This window comes from Macaca nemestrina, chromosome 8 (genome assembly GCF_043159975.1).
Source record: "Macaca nemestrina isolate mMacNem1 chromosome 8, mMacNem.hap1, whole genome shotgun sequence".
Taxonomy (NCBI): Eukaryota; Metazoa; Chordata; class Mammalia; order Primates; family Cercopithecidae; genus Macaca; species Macaca nemestrina.
Genome location: NC_092132.1, coordinates 132,430,424 through 132,453,233, shown reverse-complemented (window position 1 = coordinate 132,453,233; position 22,810 = coordinate 132,430,424). Strand labels below are relative to the sequence as shown.

The 22,810-nt window shown below is 59.7% G+C and overlaps 2 protein-coding genes across 6 annotated transcripts; both read right to left on the bottom strand.

The window, feature by feature from the left end:
* Positions 1 to 1,843: 1,843 nt before the first annotated feature.
* Positions 1,844 to 16,924, bottom strand: LOC105482089 (HR lysine demethylase and nuclear receptor corepressor). Of its 5 annotated transcripts, none has more exons than XM_011741995.3 (19): positions 16,786 to 16,924; positions 14,922 to 15,568; positions 13,401 to 14,193; positions 11,955 to 12,105; positions 11,684 to 11,877; positions 10,014 to 10,181; positions 9,161 to 9,250; positions 8,874 to 8,989; positions 7,986 to 8,067; positions 7,440 to 7,603; positions 7,091 to 7,333; positions 6,718 to 6,883; positions 6,483 to 6,552; positions 6,138 to 6,268; positions 5,878 to 5,997; positions 5,661 to 5,776; positions 3,621 to 3,785; positions 3,047 to 3,175; positions 1,844 to 2,535 (listed from the first exon to the last, which is right to left on the bottom strand). In XM_011741995.3, the coding sequence occupies exons 2-19, from the start codon at positions 15,525 to 15,527 to the stop codon at positions 2,473 to 2,475; spliced, it is 3,567 nt and encodes a 1,188-aa protein (XP_011740297.2). In that variant the 5' UTR covers positions 15,528 to 15,568; positions 16,786 to 16,924; the 3' UTR covers positions 1,844 to 2,472. The 5 variants fall into 5 exon arrangements, with proteins under 5 accessions (XP_011740297.2, XP_011740300.2, XP_011740301.2 ...); XM_011741998.2 differs by having other exon boundaries at positions 10,014 to 10,178; XM_011741999.3 differs by lacking the exon at positions 3,621 to 3,785.
* A 33-nt stretch (positions 16,925 to 16,957) lies between these two features.
* LOC139355899 (HR upstream open reading frame) lies at positions 16,958 to 17,062 on the bottom strand. Its single transcript, XM_071068525.1, has one exon. The coding sequence runs from the start codon at positions 17,060 to 17,062 to the stop codon at positions 16,958 to 16,960; it is 105 nt and encodes a 34-aa protein (XP_070924626.1).
* Between the last annotated feature and the right edge of the window lie 5,748 nt (positions 17,063 to 22,810).

Here is a 22,810-nt window from a genome sequence, read left to right as displayed (position 1 = left end):
GCTATATGACCTTGGGTAATTTACTTAATTGTAGTTTGCCTTTTTTTTTTTTTTTTTTTTTTTTGAGACTGAGTCTCGCTGTGTCACCCAGGCTGGAGTGCAGTGGCCGGATCTCAGCTCACTGCAAGCTCTGCTACACGCCATTCTCCTGCCTCAGCCTCCCAAGTAGCTGGGACTACAGGCGCCCGCCACCTCGCCCGGCTAGTTTTTTGTATTTTTTTAGTAGAGACGGGGTTTCACCGGGTTAGCCGGGATGGTCTCAATCTCCTGACCTCGTGATCCGCCTGGCTCGGCCTCCCAAAGTGCTGGGATTACAGGCTTGAGCCACCGCGCCCGGCTAGTTTGCCTATTTCTTCTTCTGTAAAATGGAAATAAATCCTATCTGTCTGAAAATCATGATAATGGATTAACTGAAATCATTTTAATGAAAGGAGTGAAATGAGATTAATAATAATAATGATTATTATTATTTTAGAGACAGAGTCTTGCTCTGTCCCCCAGGCTGGAGTGCAGTGGCATGATCTCAGGTCATTGCAATCTCCACCTCCCAGGTTCAAGCGATTCTTCTGCCTCAGCCTCTGGAGTAGCTGCGATTACAGGAGTCTGCCACCATGCCCGGCTAATTTTTTTTTTTTTTTTTTTTTTTTGGTATTTTAGTAGAGACAGGGTTTCACCATGTTGGCCAGGCTGGTCTTGAACTCCTGACCTCAAGTGATCCACCTGCCTCTGCCTCCCAAAGTGCTAGGATTACAGGGGTGAACCACCTCGCCTGGCCAGATGAGATCAATTAAATGAAAACAATAGCAAAGTAAACGTAGAGTTCTCAGTTTTTTCTTTTCTCCTCTTTATCCCATAAAAAAATGAAAATAACTGAGTTCTCCAAACAATGAAGAAAGCCCTGCTTTTTTTTTTTTAATAAAGGATGATTTTGTAAATCATGGCAAAGCCGCTTAATGGAATATAAGCAGTCATTTAAAATGATGGTTAGGTAGAAACACAGAAAATGATTATGATATGGTGTTGAAAGAAAGAAACCAAGGACAAAACAGCAATCCAGCCATGTGTACAGCAAATCCTTGGGGAAAGCACTGGGAGGGAATACGCCAAAATATTCATAGTAGTTGGAGGTGTGTAATGATAGGCTTGAAGGTGACTTTCTTATTTTCTAAATGTTCTGAAAGTATATTACACTTATAATAAAAAAAAACTTTATTTAATAAAAAAAATTCCCCAAACCACAGCAGGAACAATTAGGTATGACAAGAGTGGGAGTGTTTCTCTTTGTAGGGCTGAGATACACAAGGGAAGCTGGAGAGGGCAGAGCGCCACCGGAAGGCTGCAGGCGTGGAGTGGGGACAAGGAGGGGTCGGCTGTCTGAAGCAGTCAGGCTGAGTCCCAGGGTGGCTGGGCCTGGCATCGGTCACGGCCACCAAGAGCAGACAGGTGGGGCAAGGGCTCCTCTGGGCCACACCTCTGGATCTCCAGGTCAAGGTAGACGGGAGAGATGGGGCAGCCTGGAGCTTGCTGGGTGGAGTAGGGCTCCGGAGTCTCTGCACAGGGAGGTCACCTCGTGGCTGTGCCCCAGGACTCTGCCTTGCCTCCTGTTACACTCAGGAGCATCTCTGGGGAATAGCCCTCCACCCCACCCAAAGGTTCCTCAGTGGGAGGCAAGGACCCAGGCCCTGGAGGAAGGAGGAAGAGCAGGCAGTGGTGTCCTGTCCCTCAGGCCCCAGCTCCAGGCTGCCCTACTCCATTTGCCTCTACTCTAGGGCAGATTTCCATGTCCCCCTCCCTCCCCGGACCATGTGGCCTGCAGGGGCAGGGCCAACCACACTGGCAGCAGTCACAAAACAACAGACTTTAATGGAAATCATGAAGGAGGGAAGCGGGCGGACCTGGAAGGGGCTGAGTGACATCGCCCATGCCGCTCCCTCAGCCAAGCCTGAGCAGCTCCTGATGCCACCCTCTCCTCACACTCCCCAGATCTTTTGGCAGGAGGGCGGAAGGTCAGGGACCCCTTGTTCAGCATGCCTGCAGTGAGCCCAGTGGGGATGCGGTGGTAGAAGCGGAGCTGGGGCTGTAGAGCAGGCTCAGCAAGAGTGAGCAGCAGCAGGTGTTGCTTAAGCCAGAATGATTCCCGAGGTCCCCCAAGGAAGGGCTGTTTGTCTCCTGGGTCGGGGAGGAATGGGGGTTGGAGGAAGTCAATCGACCCCAATGCAGGCCTGGTACCATGGAGAGCGGCACAGGGTGGGGGAGGTGCCAGCCTGAGAAGGACAGGTGTGAGCTAGGTGGCACTGTGGTTGTTGGCTTAAGGGGGAGGGGAACAGGGTGCTCTGCTTGTGCCCGGAGTGGTGCTTGTGGGGCTGACCAGAAATCCTCAAGTCCCCTAGCGTCATTCCCTGCTAAAGTTGTACCTGGGCTGAGCACCTGGTCTACCTGTCCCCACCCCGACCCCAAACACCCAGCATCCCTCTATTTGGCCTCCTGCAATGTCCCCACGGCCACCTTCACTGCTTGGAACACAGCCCAGTCCATCTAGGAAAAAGAGAGAGGACAAAGCATTTTCAGCCACATTCCTGGACCCCCCACTGTCCCCCACTCTGCTTAAAAGGAATACTCTGGCCAGGTGCAGTGGCTCACACCTGTAATCCCAGCACTTTGGGAGGCGGAAGTGGGTAGATCATTCGAGGTCAGGAGTTCGAGACCAGTCTGGCCAACATGGTGAAAATCAAAAAAAAAAAAAAAAAAAATTAGCCAGATGTGGTGGTGGGCGCCTGTAATCCCAGCTACCTAGGATACTGAGGCCAGAGAATCGCTTGAACCCAGGAGGCGGAGGTTGCAGGGAGCTCCACTCCAGCCTGGGCGACAGAGCAAGACTCCATCTCAAAAAACAAAACGAAACAAAATAAAAAGAATACCCTGCCCCTGCACAGGGTAACTGCATGCTTGGCACAGGGTGGTATCTGCTATGTCCACCGAAGCTGTGGCACAGGGAGGTGGGAGGCTTGGGCAGCACACCCAGCCTGCTGGCCCACATCCCACTCACCTGGGCACAAAGCAGGCGGCAGTCAGGGTGAAGGCTGGATCCCTGGTGGCAGAGCTGAGCAGAGAGGGCAGAGGTCTCAGGGGAGAGGAAGTGCTGAGTGACGCTGACTGTGCTCACCAGGCCCTGCACCTGTGTCAGGGGAACATGGACAGTGAGGCTCAAGATCACACATCCTCTCCCTGTCCCCCTGGTCCCTGAGGTTCGCTTCCTCTAATGACACCCACTCCCCACCCCTAGCTCTCAGAGAGCAGATTCCTGGATGCACCACTGGACACTTCAAAGGCTGGGCCAAAACCGGGTGTCAGGACTGCCAGAGAGACCCCGAAGTCTCCCCGCGAGCCCCCTGACATCAGCATGCCCAGGAAAACAGTAGTGGACTCTGGCGCCAGTCCCAGTTGGGCTCAGTGTCTTCAAGGCCTCTTGGCTCCCCTGTTTCCTGTTCCCCACAGCAGTGTGCGGCTCCCTGCCCTGCCCGGCTCTTGGGTATTGAGGTGATGTTGGATGCCTGCAGCCTTGATCGGGTTGCTCCTGCCAGCCTGATCTCCCCGCAGAGCCCCTGCCCGCCGGGAAGCACCTGGTGGGGAGCCCCTGCAGGCACCAGCACGGCCTCTCCGGGGGCCTGGAGCAGGGTCCAGCAGCTCACGCCCCACTCCTCCCGCAGGCGCCGCCGCAGCCCTGCGTCCAGGTAACAGCTGCCTGGGGCGCCAGGCTCCAGGGCGCCTGCCCCGGCCGGGCACACCTCAAAGAAGAGAAGGGGGAATGAGCAAGATGGGGAGGGAAGGGCAGGGCTGCAGGAGGATGGGACATGGACTTTCCAGAGGCCAGAGGTGGAGAAAAGAGCTGAAGGGTCAAGTCTTGAAGGGCCGGCAGGGAGGGTAGGGTTGGGTTTGTTTGGGGCTGGGGCAGCTCAGGTTGGCAGAACACACATTTGGCTGGAAGGAGCTTAGAAGGAAGGGGTTCAAGGCCCTACAGGGGGGCAGACTGAATCCCTGCTTTTCTGGGGCTGGAGGCCTTTAACAGCCTCTGTGACCTCAGCCCCTCTGCTCCCTCTCTCAATGGTGCCCCTTTCTGCAAAGCCAAGGGAGACGTCCTGCATAATCCCAGTTCATAAACTGTCTTCCAGGACTTCTTAGTCTGGAATGGCCAGAATTGTGTGCTAAGTGGTGGGTGAGCAGGGAGCTGTATGTCCCTGGGGAGACAACTCAAAGCGTTCATCAGGGTCTCCCTAAGATTCTGGACGCGGAAAAGGGAAGGACCACTGCGAGGCTGTGAGTGCCTGCGGGTGAACAGGCTTTCGGGCCAGGCCCAGGTCTCTGCAGCAGCCACAGCTACGGGGACCTCACAAGCCCAACCAGAGCAGGGAGCTCTCTGGGCAGGCAGGGACTCGCGGAGGCCAGAGGTGCCCAGGGAACATGTGCAAAGGGGACGCCGGCATCATGCTCCAACCCGCCACCAGCCCAATCCACCCCCTTCGGCAAGGACCTCAGCCATTGCCCCTGGGCTTAGGGCTGCAAGATGGGGCCATCAGGGAAGGGAAGGCTAGTGAAGCCGATGGGACCCTAGAGGAGTCCCGGTTGGGTGCCAAGATTCCTTTGCCCTTGGAGATTCAGGTCCATCCTGGAGCTAAGCAGTGTTTCCCAGGCCACCCAGGGAGACTGTGCCCCTCAGCCCTGCCCCGTGAGTCACTGGGTTGGGCCGTGGGGACTGCCCACGGCCAGCCACACCCAGCCCAGAAGAGGCCATCTGTGTGTGGAGGTGTGCTCCCCTCTGCATGTCCCAGCATCTGTGTGTGCATCTACACGTGTGTATGCCTGTGGGCTGGAGGGGTGCACACCATGCTGGCCTCTGCAAGTCTCCATGTGTGTGCTTTGGCGAGGGGTGACACTAGGTGGAAGTCTTTTCCCCAGGATAATGAGGGCCCAGCTGGACTTGGGAACCACGTGGCTGCCCTCGCCTTACCCCTGGACTCTCCTCCCCTGCACCTCAAGCTTCTTGCTTCCAGCCCACCCCATCACTTTCCCCTTCCCTGGTTCCTTACCTGACCCATCTCTCTTTCTACTTCCCTCAGCCCCCTTCCTTGCTAGCCCCTCCAGGAGCATCTCCTCCAGGCAGTCTCCCCTAACAAGATGCAAATACCAAAAGAGGGGCAGCAGGACGGAGTCTCAGAAGGGAGGGAAGGCTGCCTGCCTCCAGGAGTAGCACAGAGTAGTGACCTGGGGCCGTGACAGACAGAAGCTCAGATCCCAGCCCTGCCACTAAGCCTCGGTGTTCTCATTTGCCAATGGGAAAGGAGCAGTACCTGCCTCATGGGGCAGGGGACTGAGACAGGTAACAGATATTACACCTAAGGCCCTGGTACCACGTCCAGCCTCAGGCAGCTGGTGCTGTCATTTCATCATCAGGTCCAGGCTGTCCTGCCGCAACCCCCTGCCGCTTCTCTGAGCCCCATGGCAGAACTCCGGGTCCCCTCTGCCTTCTCTGCACCTGTCTGTGCGAGTTGGTCTGTGCAGCTCACCTGAGGGCGCGGGGCGGGGAGCGAGCACACTAGGGTGGGACTGGACGAGCTTCTAGGGCTGAGCAGGGGGAAGGGTAGGGCTCCCGGCTGCCTCCTCACCATCTGGAGAAAGCGGCGGATGCGCTGGGCGTCCTGTGCCCGGAACACGTGCCACACAGTGCTGACCTGGCTGCCCGGAGACCAGAGCCCCTCCCCGTCCAGGCCTGAAAGGAAGTCTGAGGAGGAAAGAGAACTCAGGCAGGCCCTGGGCTGGTGGCAACAGACACTCGCCTCTGTATCTTGTCCCTGCTCCTCCTGCCTCTGGCCGAGGACCTACCTTTCTGTACCCGGTGCCAGGCAGGCAGTGGTGCCTCGGCGTGCACCAGGATGCTGACCAGGTCAGCCACCTCCACACAGAGGTTCTTGGTCCCCAGGTGTCCCCGGTGCGGGCTCACACCTGCATGGCAATAGAGAAAGAACAGTTAGAAATGGAATCAGAGAAGCACTTCAAGCCCCAGGGCCTTGGCACAGATGCTCGTGTGCCCTGAGATGACAGGCACGGGAGTAGAGACTGAGCAGGAGTGGAGGGACACTCACCATAGGCTGCCCAGAGTTGGGGCTCCAGTGGACGCAGGGCAAGGCCAGGTGGGAGGTAGGAAGCCAGGTTGAGTTTTCCACGGTGGGCGCAGTACTCCGGGAGTGGCAGGCTGGCAGCTAGGTTCTCCACCCTATGGGGCGAGGGGGTCATGCCCAGCAGGCCCAACCCGCGCACCAGAGACCCCATCAAGGCCCTCCCACTGCCAGGGTAACTCCCAGAGGGCAAACATGAGAGTACCGGGGGCCACAGGGTGGGGGTGGGGGGCAGAGGAGGAGGGGAGGGCTGAACCAGGCGGGGCCTGCAGTGGCTGGGGAGGTAGGGCTGGCCCTTGGTGACATACACACCTGCTGGTATCCTCATCCCCCAGAGCTCGATGCAGCAGGAGGACAGAGCCCTCATCTGACTTTGGGCGAACTACAGGAGGAGATAGAACGGCCATTGGCCTCGGCTCCAAAGCCCCTGCCCCAGCAGCAGCAACCCCTGCTTCCAGCCCCTCAGGGTTACTCTGGGACTCCTCTGCCACCCAGTCCCTAGGGCTTGGGCTCCCAGCTGCCTCTCCCCTGTGTCGGGGACACTTACGCTCAGGCCAGGAGAAGCCCTCCCAGAATGCTGTGCTGCCCAGGCTGGTGGGCTGGGGAGGCCCAAGGGGACTCAGCGCCTGCACCTGGCCTCCAAGTGCCCCAAGAGCTTCTGTCCCCCACAGGTTGCCCTGCAATGTCCTTTGGATCCCTGACACCAACACAGGCTGTGGTGGGAAAGGAAGGAGGCCATGAGGAGAATGGCCAGGGTGCCCGCCGTGGCCAGGCAAGAGTGTGTTGTAAGGGCAGTGAACAGCTCAGAGACAGCCCTCTTGCTCCCTCTGAGCCATTAGGTCTGTCTGGGCCTAGGGAACAAGGCCCCAAGGGGCAGGTGGGGTGGCCAGGGCTGGGAGGGGAGGGGCAGAGCACCTCACCTGGCCCTGCCTCCAGTGCTCCTGGAAGAGGTGGAAGCCACGCCGAGGCCGAGGCCGGGGCTCCTGCAGCCACAGCAAAGCCCCCGGGGGAGGCAGTCGGGGCCGCACTGGAGAGAGAGGCAGGCCCAGGCCCTTGCGCAAGCCCGGGCCAGCTCGAAGCCCCGGCCCCAGGGCTTTCTCCTGGATCTTCCGTTCCACCACCTGTGCGATAATGCTGTCCAGGATGTTGGTGATGCGGTCATCCTGCAGGAAGGGGCACAGTGGCTCAGGACCTGCTGGGCCCCGCAGGGAGGGCAGGCCCAGCCTCTGGTCCCCTGGCTCCTAGCCCTCCCTCCATGCCCTCACTCACACTGGGCAGGGCCGGAGTGACGGGGGCGAAGGCCATGTGTATTCGCTCATGACCCAAGCAGAGTTTGACCGCGGTGGAAGCCAGCAGTTCGCAGAGAGAAGGACAAGGCAGGGGCGCTTGGCCAGCACGGTCCTCTGCTGGGGTCTCAGTGGAATCGGGGGTCTCTGTTAGGGGGGAAGATGGTGGGGGGCTTCGCGTTTGGTCCTTCCCCTTCCCCTTGAGGCCCTCTTGCCCATGCTGCTCGTCCCTCTCTTCCTGGCTGAGCCCACTCTCTCCCCAGCCAGCATCCCCCACTGCAGCCCTGCACTAGGTCTCCCCACGCTACTGCCTTTCCTGCTGGCAGCTCCAGAGCCTCTAAAAAGAGGGGTTCGGGGGGGTCTGGCCAAAGAAGGTGTTTGGAGGCGTGTCCTGAGGAGAGTGGTGGAGATTATTGGGGGTGAGAGGGTTGATAAATCCCTGGAGACTTCTGCTGGCTGTCCCCTCCTGCCTCAAACTCTGGCCCAGCCTCCCTCCTGCACAGGCCGAGGGGCAAGAGGAGCCGCTCACCCTCTTTGATGCTCTTGGTCCTGTGGGTGTCGCCATTGCACGAAGGTTGTGGAGTTGGGGGCATTTTCTGTGTCAATTCCTTCTGTTAAACCCATCCACCACCCCCCAATCCAACCAGAGATTTTAAAATGGCAGACACAGTTCAACACAACCCACAAGAATGAACAATGGACTCTTGCCAGTCCTAAAATCGTGTTTATAGGAGCAAAATGCTATAAGATATAACATTAGGTGGAAAAAAGTTGCTCATAGACTTCTACCTATGGTAGGGTCTATAGTCTACTAAAATAGACAAATGGCTGGAAAGAAATATGTCAAAACTAATGGTGGCATTAAGGTCATCATCATTTTCTTCCTTATACTTGTCTGTATTTTCCAAATTTTCCACAATGGGTATATAACACAGTGTCTGGCACCCAAAATGCATTCAATGAACGATTTATTTTGAATGGATGACTTTTATAATAAGAACATGAACTTCATAAAAACTTTCCAAAATGCACATTGAGTGCCTGCTAGGTGTTAGGTGCTGGGGATACTGAGAAGGCGGGCCAACACTCCACCCAAAGGAACCCATGGCCTGGGGACCGGGCGATACCAACAAGCACCTCTAGCATGATGTGGCAAGCGCTGAACTAGAATATGCACAGAGTAGGGCAGATATGCTCCAGGAAGGCAGGGGGTGAGGACCTCCAGGGTGTGGGGGTGGGAGGGGCCAGCGCTCAAGATCGTGCATGGCTCCTGATCCCCAAGGTGGGAATTAGCCTGTTTCCACAGGCTTCTCTCTTGCTCTTCATCCCCACCAAAAAAACAAAGGGGGCCAAACCCCTGCAAAGCTCAGTCATTTGCAGGCATGATACCCAACCGGTGGCATGCCCTGGGTCTTACCTGCTGGCCTGCATCCCTGGGGGCCCACACCCGGGCATCAGCTTGGCAGGGGCAGTGCCCCCGGATATCAAACTTGACCCAGACCTGGTGCATTGCAGTGCTCAGCTCTGCCAAAGCTGGGGGTGGGGGTGGGCAGGAGAGGGAGGTTGGTGGTGAGTGTAGACCAACAGGCAGCTTGGCCTTGCCAAGCAGAAGGGCATGGCACTGGGGGGAGGGATAATCAGACAGGAAGCTGGTCTCTCTCAGGACCCAACCTCTGCACGCCCCACCCCTCCAAGATGGCTCACCCTGGCTGGAGACAAACTGGGTCAGCGTCAGGGAACAGGCAGCGTGCCCAGCCTCCTGCGTGCACTCCTCCGTGGACTGCTCCCGAGAGCCTGTGGGGCAGGAAGGGAAAAGCTGCAGGTCCAGAAATCAAGGTAATCACAGGTTAAGGTCAGAGAAGGTCAGGACATGATATCTAAATCAGGGGACTCAATAGTCCATAAAACTCGTGCTTTCTGGGAAACCTGGGTCACATAGAGACGCAGCACTCTTTGCTTGCAGAATGCACAGCCTTTAACGTGCTGAGATGCTTTGCAAGCCCTGAGGCTAACCATGTGGAAGACAATGTTCTAAAACGTATCTGACCCTGGAGCTCTTTTTGGTCATTCCTACACACAGGGAAATTTCAAGCTCTCCCATGGCCAACTTGAGCCAAGGGGGAGAAAGCTGAGAACCATGAAAAGAACAGGACGAAATCAGAAGACCTGAGTCTAAGTCCTGGCTGCAACACTTTACTAACTGTGACTTCGGACAAGTCACTTATCCTCTGAGTTTTTCTTATCTGGAAAACAAAAGCAATAATACCCACTTCACAGTGTTACAGCAGGTTTTAAAAGGTGCCGGCTGAACAGAGTGGGAGACACCGAGTGGGCACATTCGTCTTTGTTTAAGGGTGGTCAAGGGCGCAGGCATGGTCCTCTGATCTGCAGAGAGGGGAAGTCTGCTCTAAGGGCATTGAGCCACGGTGGCTGAGGCTGGGGCTGCGCAGGGAGTAGGGGGCTTTTTGGGGAGAGGCAGTCAACGAATGACCACAGGCTTGCAGCCGTCCCCCTGAGGGCTCCATCCCGCCCTCCCACCCCCAGCTCCTCTCCCTACCTGCTTTCTCCCTGGCCCGCCCAGCGCCTGCCACACGACCGCAGGCCACACACAGCCGGTGGCTGCAACGGGGACATCGCCAGTGGGTGTTGAAGAGTCCGTGGTGGCAACGGCTGCAGCAGCGTGGAATGCCTGGGTTGTCCTCTGTCACGGCTGGCCCTTGGCCTGCTGACCACGGAGAGAACAGGGTCAGAGGGTGAAGGCAACAGGCCCCAATGGAAGGCTTCATGTGGCAAGGATCCAGGCAGGGGCAGGAGAAGCAGGGAGCAGCTTCCATGGAGGGGCCCCCCCGGGAAGGGAGACAAGCCCCTCGACAGCTACCCACTGCTTACTCCTCAGCCCTGTCAAGAGCCTCCCTGCAGAAACCATCCTGTCCAGCAAAGCTTTCCAGGGATAGTGGAGACCTCAGCTCCACCATTCCTGCCCCACACCCAGCCCTGCCCCAGGGACTTCCCCACTGGCCCTGAATTACTAATCCACACCACTTCTAGCACATTCTTTCCTCCACCTCCTTCCCTCCAAGCCGTATGTGCTACCAGAAATGGTAACCATGCCCAGGTGTCATTTCCTCCAGGAGACTTTGTTGTCGTTGTTTTGAGATAGGGTCTCACTCTGTCACCTAGGCTGGAATGCAGTGGTGTGATTACAGCTCACGGCAGTCTCCATCTCCTGGGCTCAAGTGATCCTCCCACCTTGGCCTCCCAAAGTGCTGGGATTACAGGCGTGAGCCACTGCACCCAGCCAGGAGTGGGGTTTTCTAAGAGCCAAGTATCAGACTAAGCCATTGTTGGTAGGTGGAAAAGGTGCCACTGAGTACAGTTCAATGAACGCCTTGCCTTTGGATGCAGGGGACTCAGAGGTGGTCAGGACTTGGCCCTGCCTCACGGTGCACACATTCTGGATAGGGAGATGTACCCATAAATATGGCAATGACTGTGGCACCATGAGGCGGGTGCTGGAGGAAAATGCCAGGGAAGGGTGAGGATGGGAATGCGGGGGAGCTTCCCAAGAGGGCCCCAGAGGATGAGTAAGTTTTCATTCACCAGGTAGAAAGGGAGGAGCAGGGCATTCCAGACACTGGGACAGCCAGTGCCAAAGCCTGAGGGGATGACAAGCTCCAGGGAGCCGGGAAAGGAAGGATGGGTGGCGTGTGTGCTGGGAACCCAGGCTGGGAGTGGCAGGAGCCGACAGGGAGCAGGGAGCTGGCTGAAGATGCACCAAGGGGCCTGGCCTGTTTGAGGCAAGAGGGAGCCCCAGGGGTCTCCACCCAAAAACTGACCGGCAGCCCAGGGCTGTATGCTTACGAGGAACTCCCTCTGCTGCGAAAAGGCGACCAGAGGGAGCGCCTGCAGCCAGAGGGACCTTAGCCCAGGTCCTGCCAGCCCTCCAGGCCCAGGAGCTTCGCCTGACCCCCAACCCCTCAGGAGCTCCCCCACCTCCCAGTGCCTTGCAGATACTTGGCACTCATTCTTGTTTTCCCAGCAAGCCCAAAAACTCCCAGAGAACTGGGCTGTACCCAGTTTGACACCTTCCTGATGTCCCCACCCAGGCCAGGAGCTCTTCCGAGGTTGCCTTAAGTCTAGGAGCCGGCAGTGTGGGTGGGGTCAGAGGAGGGACACCTGGGGCTCCCCCTACAGAGACCCCATGCAGACCCAGGAGGTCCTGTTCACCTTCCCGCTGGGCCCAGGCCAGGGCTTCCCGCTCTCTCCGCAGCAGACGGCACAGTCGGTCCCCTAGACTACTGAGCAGGTGCTTGGAGAGGCCTGTGCTGAGCCTGCCATCAGGGCCGGACCCTGGGCCTTCCTCAGAGCTGGAGTTGGCGGCTGTGTCTTCCTCCTGCTGCAGTTCCCCTCCCAGAGGTGATCTGGAGAGAGGGCAGGGGGAGATGAGGAGGGAGCCCTGGTGGGAGGGCACTGGAGGCATCCAGGGGCAACGGCTCACCTCCGCACTTGCTGAAAGTGGCCGGCGGGCCCTCCTCCCTCTCCAGCTGCCTGGGCACAACTTTGGCATTGAGCCAGTTTTGCAGGGAGAGCCAGGCATGGTATGTCCTGAAGTCCTGGGTCCTGGAGACTGGCCTGGCCGTCTCGGGGTCCTGAGGGGACAATGCGGAGGTCAGGAGTCTGGGCTTCCTGGGCTGCTGAGAACCCCATCCCAGCCTTAGCGCCCACCCCGTCCACACTCAGAGCCAGCCCAGTTCCTCGCCCCAGGCCTCTGAAGCTTAATTCAGAACCAGCAAGAGTGGACCAGGCAGCTGGAAGGCTCGCACACCAGGCTGAGCAGGGAGTCTGAGGATGCCCTGACATGGACCAGCAGGCGAGGGAAGAGGTTGTCTGTGTGTTGAGCCCAAGGCTTTGGGCAGCTGGGGCGATCGTCCTGACACATGTGCAGGATCCAGTCAGTGTAGACTTTGGATAGCTCCACTGAAGGCTTAGTGATACGGCTGGCTGTGTGACATGAGGAGACAATCCCAAAGTGGACGGAGGGCGCTGGAAGGTGAGAAGGCCGGAGAGTTTCGACACAGGCCACAGGTGCAGTAACCCAAGAAGGCGAAGGGGCCAACTTCCCAGCCAGGGCAGAGGCCTGGGAGGGCACACACAGGCCCATGCCAGGTGCAGGGGCATTTGAGCAAGGCCGTGGAGAGTCCTGATCCACACCCAGCCGTCCAGGAAGCTGAAAAACTGAAGTGATCCCGAAGAACTGAGGCTGAGGCCGGCAGTGCCAGGGCCCTCCGTGGAGGGCACAGTGTAGCAGAGGACTCCAGGGTGCGCCCAGAGCCCTAACACTGGCAGAGTCCAAACTGAGTATCCAGTTCCCTCTGGCCAAGAGAGCAGCCGTTCCTGGGGCAGGACAAGGGATCCTTCAGGAGAAGCAATCCCCAAACAGGGATTTGTGGCACAAGCAGTCATCGCAGTGAACATTTACTGAGTGTTCACTGGGTGCCAGGAATTCTTCCAAACCCTTGCTATGAATTATTCTAGCATTTAACTTTTGCAGTAGTCTTCCTGAGGTAGGTGCCATCTTCATCCCTATTTTATAGATGAAGTAACTGAGGCCCAGAGAGGTGAAGTTGCTCATCCTAGGCCACACAGCTACCAATCAGCAAAGTCAGGGATGAGGTGCTCTGGCTCCAGAGCCGTGCTCTGAACCATGTCATTATACTGCTACCAGCACACCAGGGCTTGGGAGGAGACAGAGATAGAAGCTACTTGCTGGAAGGCTCTGGCCTGGAGATGCTGAGGAACTCCCAGAGAGCCATTGCGATCCAGGTGGGAGGCTAACCACTGGCTGTGGTCCATTCATAAAGCCTACGGACCCCGCCCCATGCGAAGCCCCAGCCCCGGCTGCCCCCTCCCACGCAGGGCCTGCAGCCCCTCCCGGCCCCCTTACCTCTCTGGTCATCATGCTGTCCCGAGTCCGCCTCCTTGTTCCCTATCGATGTGTCCCGTACCTCCTGCCAACCCCCAGCCCCCTGTTCTGCAGTGCCTGGAAAAGGGTCCGGTGGCCGCTTGGGGGCTGGGCCGCCCACTGCTCCTTGGATCTCCGGGCTGCCTGCCCTTTTGAGGGCCCGGAGCTGAGCAACCGGCCTCTCCTCGGCCTCAGGGCAGCCGCGTGGACATTCAAACTGCTCCGAGTGCCGTGTGAGCCATGTCTTCTTCAGTTTGGTGTGGTGGCCGGGGGGGCAGGCCCTGGGGCCAGAGGCCTTGTTCACTTCCTCGCTGGGTTCGCTGGCTCCACTGGCAACCCCGTCCAGGCCCTCCTGGCACTTCCCACAAGGGCCAAGACCCCCATCTTTAATGGGTGGATAGGATGAGCAGCAGCCCCGCTGGGTGATAGGCGGCTCGGGAGAGGGGCACCTTGGTGTGGTTGGTGGCCCCAGCTGGTACCCAAGGCTCCCACCGCTTGGTCCAGCCCAGACGTTGCCAAGAGTATGAACGAGGCCTGGGGGATAAGCGGGCCAGGGGGTCCGGGGCACAGTGTCTGGCTGCCCCAGGAAGAGTGGGCAAGGATTCTGCTGATGGCCAGCTCCCATCTCTCCATCCCTCTGGTGCAGTGAAGGACGTTCGGTCTCACCGGCTCTCTGCAGGTGCCCACCAGGGTTTAAACCCAACAACCCAGGTTCCACAGCTGCCGAGGGCTCTTTTGCCAACCTGAGAATGCCCGGATCCTTGTGGTAAAAGCCCTACAGAGGGGAGAAAGTGTTACGCCTGGGCTGACTTGGGCTCCCCGTGCCTAAATGTATGGGCAGAACTGACAAGCAAGAAGGAAGGGAGAATACTGAAGCCCTCACACTCTGATTAATCAATGGCACTGCCCTAGGTCTCTGGAGTGCCTCCGACACTGTCCTGGCAACCCCCACCTCCTCCCCCAGGATTTCTCAGACTTCCTCACAAGGAAGTCTAAGAACTAAAGGGTGAATGCCTGGCACAGCCAAAGGGCATCCAGGGTCTGTTTGGGCCGTTTGGTGTCCTGTGCCATACTGAGTTTTAAGTGTTCTAAAATCTCATCCCTGGGAGTGGGAGTCATCTATGGGGGAGGTACCCTAGACATGGGCCATGGGGTCCCCTGCACATCCCACTCTTAGATAGAGAGGCCTTGTCTGCTCGCCCATCTCCTCCCAGGACAAGCCACACATTCCAAGGCCACAGTTCCCAGGACCTTATCCTAGGCAGACAATGGATGAGTCAGTGGCTGCAATGACCTGAGGGCAGGGGAGGCCTAGAGAGATGGAGCTGCTCAGGGAAGGGCTTGCTTGGGGTTGACTGTGGGGCCTGGGACAGCTCCAAGCTGATAGACCCCTCTACCTTGGTGCTGCCTTCTCTTTTCATCACAGTGGAAGGGCAGCTTGGGGACCACCGAGCCACTTTGCAAGGCCAGAGCCACAGGTACCCTCTCTGCCCCTGCACTCACCTTGCTGCCTAAGCTGAAGGCAGAGGGCACTTTGGGCTGGCCCCCGGAGTGTACCCAGGGGTGTGGGGCAAGGGGCCAGTCACATGGACGCTCTGGGGGCAGGCCAGACACTAGGTAGGGTGGCAAGCAGGTGGGCACCCAGAAGGGAGCTCGCTCCAGGATCTTGGTCTCCAGAAGGAAAGGGCAGTGCCAGGGCCGGAAGGCCACAGGGTCACTCTTGAGATGGCCACCACTATGCTCAGGCATCAGGGGGCCACAGCGAGGTGGGCACGCTGGCCCGCAGAATGCCAGCGGATGGGTAAGCATGGCCTCCTTCCAGCGCAGTCCCTCTTTGCTGCCCAGCCAGTTGACCTTCCTCTCCCCATTCTGGGGGCCCTCGCCCTCCACAAGTGGGAGCGTGTCCTTGGGGCCCTGGGGGAAGCCAGGGGGAAGCCAGGAGTCTGGGGTGCTTGGGATACCCCCCCAAAAGGGAGCAGGCTCTCCCAGGCACAGCGGCCCACGGTGCAGGCCATCTCGAGGCGGGCTGCCGGGCTCCTGTCTGACGATGCCGTTCTCTGGGGCCGTCTTCTCCCAGGTGCCCTTCAGGAAGCTGGGCGAACTCTCCATCACTCTCCTGCCCTCATGGGGCTCTCCCAGAGGGGGGGTCCCTGGAGCATAACCATCAAAGCATGAGCTTCTGGGGCACATTCCCCAAGCACCTTACTGCCTGGCACAGAGTGGGCACTGCCCTGGCAGCACCGAGGCAGCTCAAACCAGTAAGGCAAGTGCCAGCCCACAACTGGGCACCGTGCTGCCTCTCCACATGCAGCCGGACGCATCTTGTTCCTCCAGTATGGGGATATCATCCCTTCCCCAAATTCCACCTAGGCCAGTGCCCCTCAGCGGAGGCTGCCATGGCTAGTAGGGCATGTCCTGGCCTCACGGAGCTAGGAATCTGCTCACAACCCATGAGGCAGGACAGAAAGTGGAAGGCCCTGAACGAGGAGAAAGGCTGGATCCTGAGCCTGACTCTGTCCTATGCTGCATGGCCCTGGGCAAGTCTTGTCACTCCTCTGGGCCTCAGTGTGCCCTTGAGGGTTGGGTCGTCTCAGAGGATTCTTCTCATCCTGCAATCAGTGGTTTTGGGGGTGCTGCTAGCCCAACCCTAGCCTACAGCCCCAGCCAGGTTTGTAGCCATGGGAAGTGCAGGCCTGGCAGGCTGGAGTCACTGGGGAAAGCTGCCAGCCAGGGCCGCTGGCTGTGTCTCTCTCTACACCTGGGCGGCCCTGAGTCAGCCTCTTCCCAGAGCCCTGCAGTTTCTCATCTTCTCAAGCAGAGTCCCAGGATAACTGCAGGGGGCTAGGAACCCCGCCCTGGCCCCCAGCGGGAAGAACGCGCCGGCACAGGGGAGGGGGATTAAGAAGCCTCAGCTGGATGGGTCAAGTTGCCCTAGCCCTGCCAGCAGTGCCAGGGCAGCCGCCACCGCCGCTGGAAACTTCAGCTTGGCGGGGAGGGGAGAGGGAAGGAGGCGGGGAAAGCGGGCTGGGCCCCAGAGAGAGGCAAGGGAGGGAAAATTGAACGTGCGTACAAGGGACCAGTATGACAGGTGGCACTAGAGCGGCAGCGCTCTCTTGGCGCGGTCCCCTCGGCCAGCGCGACGAAGCCCCAGGCAGGAGGTGACGGCGCAGTGGCAGAGGGCGCCCAGGTTTTCTGGAGCCACAGCTCTGCCGTGGTCTGGCCGCGTCGGGCATCCTAACTTTCAGGTGTCAGAATGGGTGGCCCAGCCCAGAGGGGCACGGGGAACTCACTCCGTACGGGCACCGCAGGCTCGGCTCAGAAATCCCCCTCCACGAGTGTCCCTAGGCGGCGCGCTCCTGGTGCTTACCTGGGCTTCACCGGCCGGTCGCGGCGCAGGCGGTGGCGGTCGTCGTGGCCGGCACCGGGCGCCTGCTCCCCATGGGCCAGCTCCGGGGCCTCCCGGCCGGCGGGCGAGGATGCGTTCTCCCGCTCTGCTCAGCGCGCTCGCGCTCTCCTTTCCCCGGGGCGGCGGGGGCGCTCTAGGGCCGCAGGTTGGAGGGGTCGGACTCCGGGATCTGCAGGATGCGGCACACCGCGCGGATCGGCCGCACCAGCTTCTGGGCCGAGGCCGTGGGTTGCGCCATGGGACGCCGAGACTCCGTGCTGCGCCGCGGGGAGGGCCGGGCCGGGGCTAGGGAGCGGGTGCCCCCGGAGGGAGAGAAGGCGCCGGGCCGGGGGGAACACGCGCCCCGGGTCGGAGATGGCCGAGTGGGGGGAAAGGCCGAGGGGCCGGGGGAGGGGGTCGTGCCTGGATGGGGGTGCCGATCCTGGGACCCAGGAGAGAGGCACCGGCGAGGGCGCAGTACCGCGCAGCGCGGCTAATGGAGGTAGAGCGCGGCGGAGAGCGCAGCAGGACCTCTGATCGCCATCGCCAGACGCGCAACTGAGAGTGGGGAAGCTGCTCCGCCGGTTTCCTCCTCCAGCACCCTGCGGGAAACAGGAGCCCGTGATTCGGCGGCCGCGCCTGGGCCTGCCCCCTCCCGGGCCCCGGGGGCTTCCGCCAACGCCCCGGCGATGCCACCGGCTGCGCACGGGGAGAATGAGCCCTTTGTTCCCCCTCCCCCCCGCCGCGCCCGGGCGCCTGCCGAGAGAGGCTCCCCCGGGGCAGCGTGCCAGCTTCCCAGCCGCCCCACCCTCCCGTGGGCCCGGCCCCGGAGCCTGGCAGGCGGGCGGCACCCCCACTATAGGTGCCAAGCCCGGGAACTGGAGCAAAGGGCGGGAGGGGCCGGACCAGGCCACGGTGGGGCGGGGTGCCCCCCAGGGTGCTAGGGCGGGGTGGCTGGGAGGGGGCAGTGCCAGAGCTGGCAGGGGCAGACGAGTTCTCACGGGTCAGTGATGGGCGCTCTGGCCCACGCCAGCTGGGCTGTGCCTGCCGGGCCACTGGCTCCTGGTCATCTCCAGCTCTGGCACATGGCACGCCCCACTGGCCTGTGTCTGCCCTGCCTCATCCTCACCTGGTCAAGCTGCTCTTTGCCATCTTCCACCCCAAACCCTTCCCAAACCCCTTCCAGAGCCCAAGGGCACAAAGGGTTGCGGCCTAGGACCTCTGGGAGGGCCTGGGCTCGGGTCTGTCCCTGGTCTAAGGGCCTTGATTTCGCCAAATGTCTGGAGAGGTCATGGGCCCAGATGAGCTCCCACACCGGCTCCAGACCCCGGGCTGTGAGTGTTTGCCCCATCCCCAGGGTTCCTGGTGCTTCCAGGCCAGGGGCTGGAGAGGCGCCCATGGGAGTGGCTCCCGGGAGAGCACAGAGAGGAGGAGAGGAAATGGAAAAGCAGGGCACCCTCCACCCGAGGAAGCATCCCGGCTCCACTGCGGGGGTGGTTCCAGTGCAGACACAAACAGACAGATTCAAACACACACAGACAGATTCAGACTCACACAGAAACCCACACGCCCAACGGGCGCTTCCCTTCCCCTCAGGCACCCACCTCCCACCCTCAGCTACCCTGGCTCCCTTCGGAAGCCATCCTCAGCCTGCCTGGGACAGAAGCTGCACTCCCTCTTTCCCATCCCATGGAAGCCATGGGTTCTGGATGCCTCTAGCTTGGTCCCAAGTCACACCACCATCCCCGCAGAGGGAAGCCCTGAAGAGCCAGAAGCCTTCCTCCTAAGGGATGAGCAAGGCCTAGAGCCTTCTACCAATTGAGAATAGTGGGGGTCCTGGGGAGCAGGGTCCTAAAGGAGCGGGCACTGGGCCGGACTTGGGCTGTGTTGGCATCGATTCACCCTGCCCCTGGCCTCCCCCCAGAGGCCAGTTCTGTGGCAAGGCAGGCTGGTAGAGGTTGTTTACATGACTGAGTAACACTCCCTTCCTCCCCAGCTCCCCTGAGGGTGGCTGGGACCTGAGTGTGCCAGGGGAGATGCTTGTAGAGGGTCTAACATGGACTGGAGGCCCCAGGCTCTGAGGCCCGGCCTCCCACTTCCAGCCTGGCTCCAGGGGTGAAGGTGAGGGACTGGGGTGTGACTGTGGTCCCCCATCTGTGTCCTCTGGCCTCCCTCCTCAGCAGCCGAAGCTTGTGGGAGCGCCAGGGGGAGATTCCTGCGGCTTGGGGCCTGGAAGAGGCCAAGATGGGAGCCTGCGCTGTTCAGAACCCTGAAAGCCTATGGCTGACATCCCCAAAGGGGTTGGGGACTATCCCAGGGGTGTGGGGCAGATACCCCCCTACCCCACTTGCCATGTCTGCTTTGTCAGGCCACAGTCCCTGGACTAGAGCAGCAGGGCTCTTGGAGACAGGCTGCTGAAAAGCCCAGGGGCTCGTGGGGACTTGCGGGGTGGAAGGAAGGACCTCTTCCCCACCCTCACCCAGCTCCCCATCCCGCTTTGGGGCCCATGCCACAGGCCCACAGAGTCCTTGTAGCCGGCTGTTCTGTGCCTGAAGACGGAGCAGAGCTGAGGAGACACACAAAAGACACAAACACAGAAAGAAAGCCACACGGCGCGTGGACACAATGCCAGACTCGTGGACAAAGGCAAGCTGACCAGCACCCCCAGCCGTTCGTGGACCGAGCCCCAGCCCCTCACCGACCCCTGGCGCACTGACACACACTCGCTCGCTGACATACGCTCGTGCTGACGGGCACAGCAGCACTCACGAGCCGGCGGCCCTCATGCCATCCCCAGAGCCCCTTACCTGGGCAAGCACAGTGCCCCCCGGGCAGAGCAGCCCCCGGCCCAGGGGAGGGCAGCAGGCGGGGGCGGGGGAAGGAGCCCCGGAGAGTCAGGCCAAGCTGCCACTAATCCGGGCGGGGAAAGGGGGGGCACCCACGTCAGAGCGGGGACTGCCGGGTGGAGGGCATCTGAGGACATCCCCTCCCACACACGCGGCCGTCTGGGCACCTAGCCCTGCTTCCCCAGCCCCTCCATCCTTCAGACAGCTGAGGCTGGCCTCCCCCCACCCCACCCCCACCCTGTGGCAATGCCTGGGGGGGATGGGGGAGGGGAAATACCAGGCGAATTCTCCCGGGACCCGTGGGGGTGGGGGCAGGGGGTGGGGAGGAGGGGAAGGGAAGTGTGGAGATGCGTTTGGAACCCGGAGGAAGCTCCGAAGCAGATGCCACCCTCCCCTCTCGCCCACCCACCTACATCCCTGACCTAATTCCTCTTCTCAGTCTGCACCTCCCAGTGCGCTTCCTCCTCCCCCCACCTCCCCTCCCCTCCAGGTTAGCCCCACAAGCTACCCACCCGGGAAGAGGAAGCCAGCTCCACTCTGCCCTGGGCTCGGGACCTTTGTGCCTACCTGGAAACACCAACTGTGGCCCCCAGGATTTCTCCAGCAGCAGAGAATCCTCCTGCCCAGGCATCTGCCCCCTACCCAGCTCTTGAAACCCCTGGTCCCTGATGCTGGGTAGAGGACGGAGCCAGAGCCCGGGTGACACCTCCTTAACCCCCTCAAGGTGGAGGGCAGTGCCAACCAGCCCCGACCCAGCTTGGGCCAGGGCTGTGTCAGAACTAGAGGCTAATCAGTGGCGGCTAAAAACACAGCCAATGCATGCGGCACACATGGAGGCTGGAGACGGGGAAGGGGACCAGGACACGGAGGGCCCCAGGCCAAGAGGGATAGTGATGGGGGCTGAAGAGGCAGAGAGGGAACGGAGCCACCTGGAAGGGCCAAGGGATGGCAGTGGGTGGAGAGGAGAGAGAAGAGAGGGGCAAGAACAAAGGGCCATCTGCACCCGGAAACCAGGATGGATATGGAGGAGCCCCTCAAAAGCAGACAAGCTGCAGGAGAGGGGAGGAGTGAGACCAGGGCACGAACCGAGTGGGGCAGGGGCCAGGACCCAGCGGAGGTATGCAGCTCTAAGGGATCTGGCTGTGGCAGCTTTATGTCCCCACCAGCCCTGATCCTGCTGGTGGTCCACTGTCTGGTGGGGAGGAGAGGGTTGGGGGTGCTTAGGCTGGCTGGCACGCAACCTACTCTTCCTAGAGAGGCCAGGCCAGAGGAGGTGGAGGGTGAGACAGTAATCTCCTCCAGTGTACAACCATGCTGGGCAAAGGTGAGGTATCAGGGGTTCTCAGAGAGGCAGGGCTGACTCTCAGGGAAGCCCAGTTGGCAACCAGTGCCCTGAGCCTCCGGGTCATAGGTGTGCTCACCCAGAAATGCCCCAGAACTTGGACTTCTGGCTCCTTCCTCTCTGTCCCCAGCATGTGTTGGACTTCATACAACTGCAGTCAGCCGTTCACCAAACCCGTGTTCTAGGGGCCTTGGCATGTTCAAGGCTTGGCGGTAGGCCCCAGGTGACGCAGAGCACAAAGGCAGAAATCACGAGGCCATCCCACCCCCACCCCCACCCCCGGCCTCCCCCACCCAGAACTTATGGTCACTTGGCGCGTTTGTTCTTTCACCAGCAAAACTCCTCCAGGCCTCTTAGGTGCTGGCCCGGTGCTGGTCGCTGGGGGTGTTGGGCTTGTTCATGAATGATTACAAGATGCTTCTAGTCCCGCCCTGGGGAAGTCAGGGGAACTTCATGGAGAAGGTCAGAGAATGAGCAGGACTTCACCATCCAGTCGCGAACTTACACAAATATTTCTCTGTGGTTAGACCATTTGTTCCAGGCTGAGCTACAACAGTGTGTAAAATACGGCTGTTCTTTATGAAGTCACAGCACAGTGGGGGAGAAAAGGCAACGTGCTCAAGGCAAAAACAGAAGTCTGTGCAAGAACAGAGGTGGTGTGGTCCAGACAGCAAACCACTCTGAGGTGAGGGAATGCTTGCAGAGGGCTTCCTGGGGAGGCGATGTCTGAGTGGGGTTCAAAGGGCAAGTAGAAATGGGACAGAGTTGGATGGTGGAGGAAGAGCATGTCAGAGGCCAGCATGCATAGGGCCACACGGAGCCACCAGACAGTCTGATGAGATGGCGAGTATAAGGGATCATAAGCTCCGCCAAGGGGCTTGGTAGCCCTGTGGCCCTCTCCAAGCACCCACCCTAGGAGGGAGGGCAAGTGAAGCCCCCGCCCCAGTGAAATCTCCCTCACCACCCCACGACTTCAGGCCTCTCCCCAACTCTGTTTTCTTTCACTCTGTTTTGTTTTGCCATTCATCACATGCCCTTCTGGGTTTGTTATTTTTTTTTTTTTGGAGACGGAGTCTTGCTGTGTCACCCAGGCTGGAGTGCAGTGGCTCAATCTCGGCTCACTGCAACCTCTGCCTCCCCGGCTCAAGCAATTCCTGTGCCTCAGCCTCCTGAGTAACTGGGATTACAGGCACGTGCCACCATGCCCGGCTAATTTTTGTATTTTTAGTAGAGACGGGGTTTTATCATGTTGGCCAGCTGGTCTCGAACTCCTGACCTCAGGTGATCTGTCCGCCTCAGCCTTCCAAAGTGCTAGGATTACAGGGGTGAGTCACTGCGCTTGGCGCCCTTCTGGTTTTTTCTTTGTTTGTTTTTTGTTTTTGTTTTTGTTTTTGTTTTTGTTTGAGATGGAGTCTTGTTCTGTTGCCCAGGCTGGAGTGCAATGGCGCGATCTCGGCTCACTGCAAGCTCTGCCTCCCGGGTTCACGCCATTCTCCTGCCTCAGCCTCCTGAGTAGCTGGGGCTACAGGCACCTGCCACCATGCCCGGCTAATTTTTTGTATTTTTAGTAGAGACGGGGTTTCACCGTGGTCTCGATCTCCTGACCTCGTGATCCACTCGCCTCCGCCTCCCAAAGTGCTAGGATTACAGGTGTGAGCCACTGCGCCCAGCCAGCCCCTCTGGTTTTGTTCCCTCGACTTGGGTACATGGATCCTGCCAGCCCGCCTCTATCAATGCAACACCCAGGCAGAGGTGCATCAGGAGTCAGGGCCCCCGGCTCACAAGCAGCACAATGGTACACAAGTTGTTGTGGCTCTCC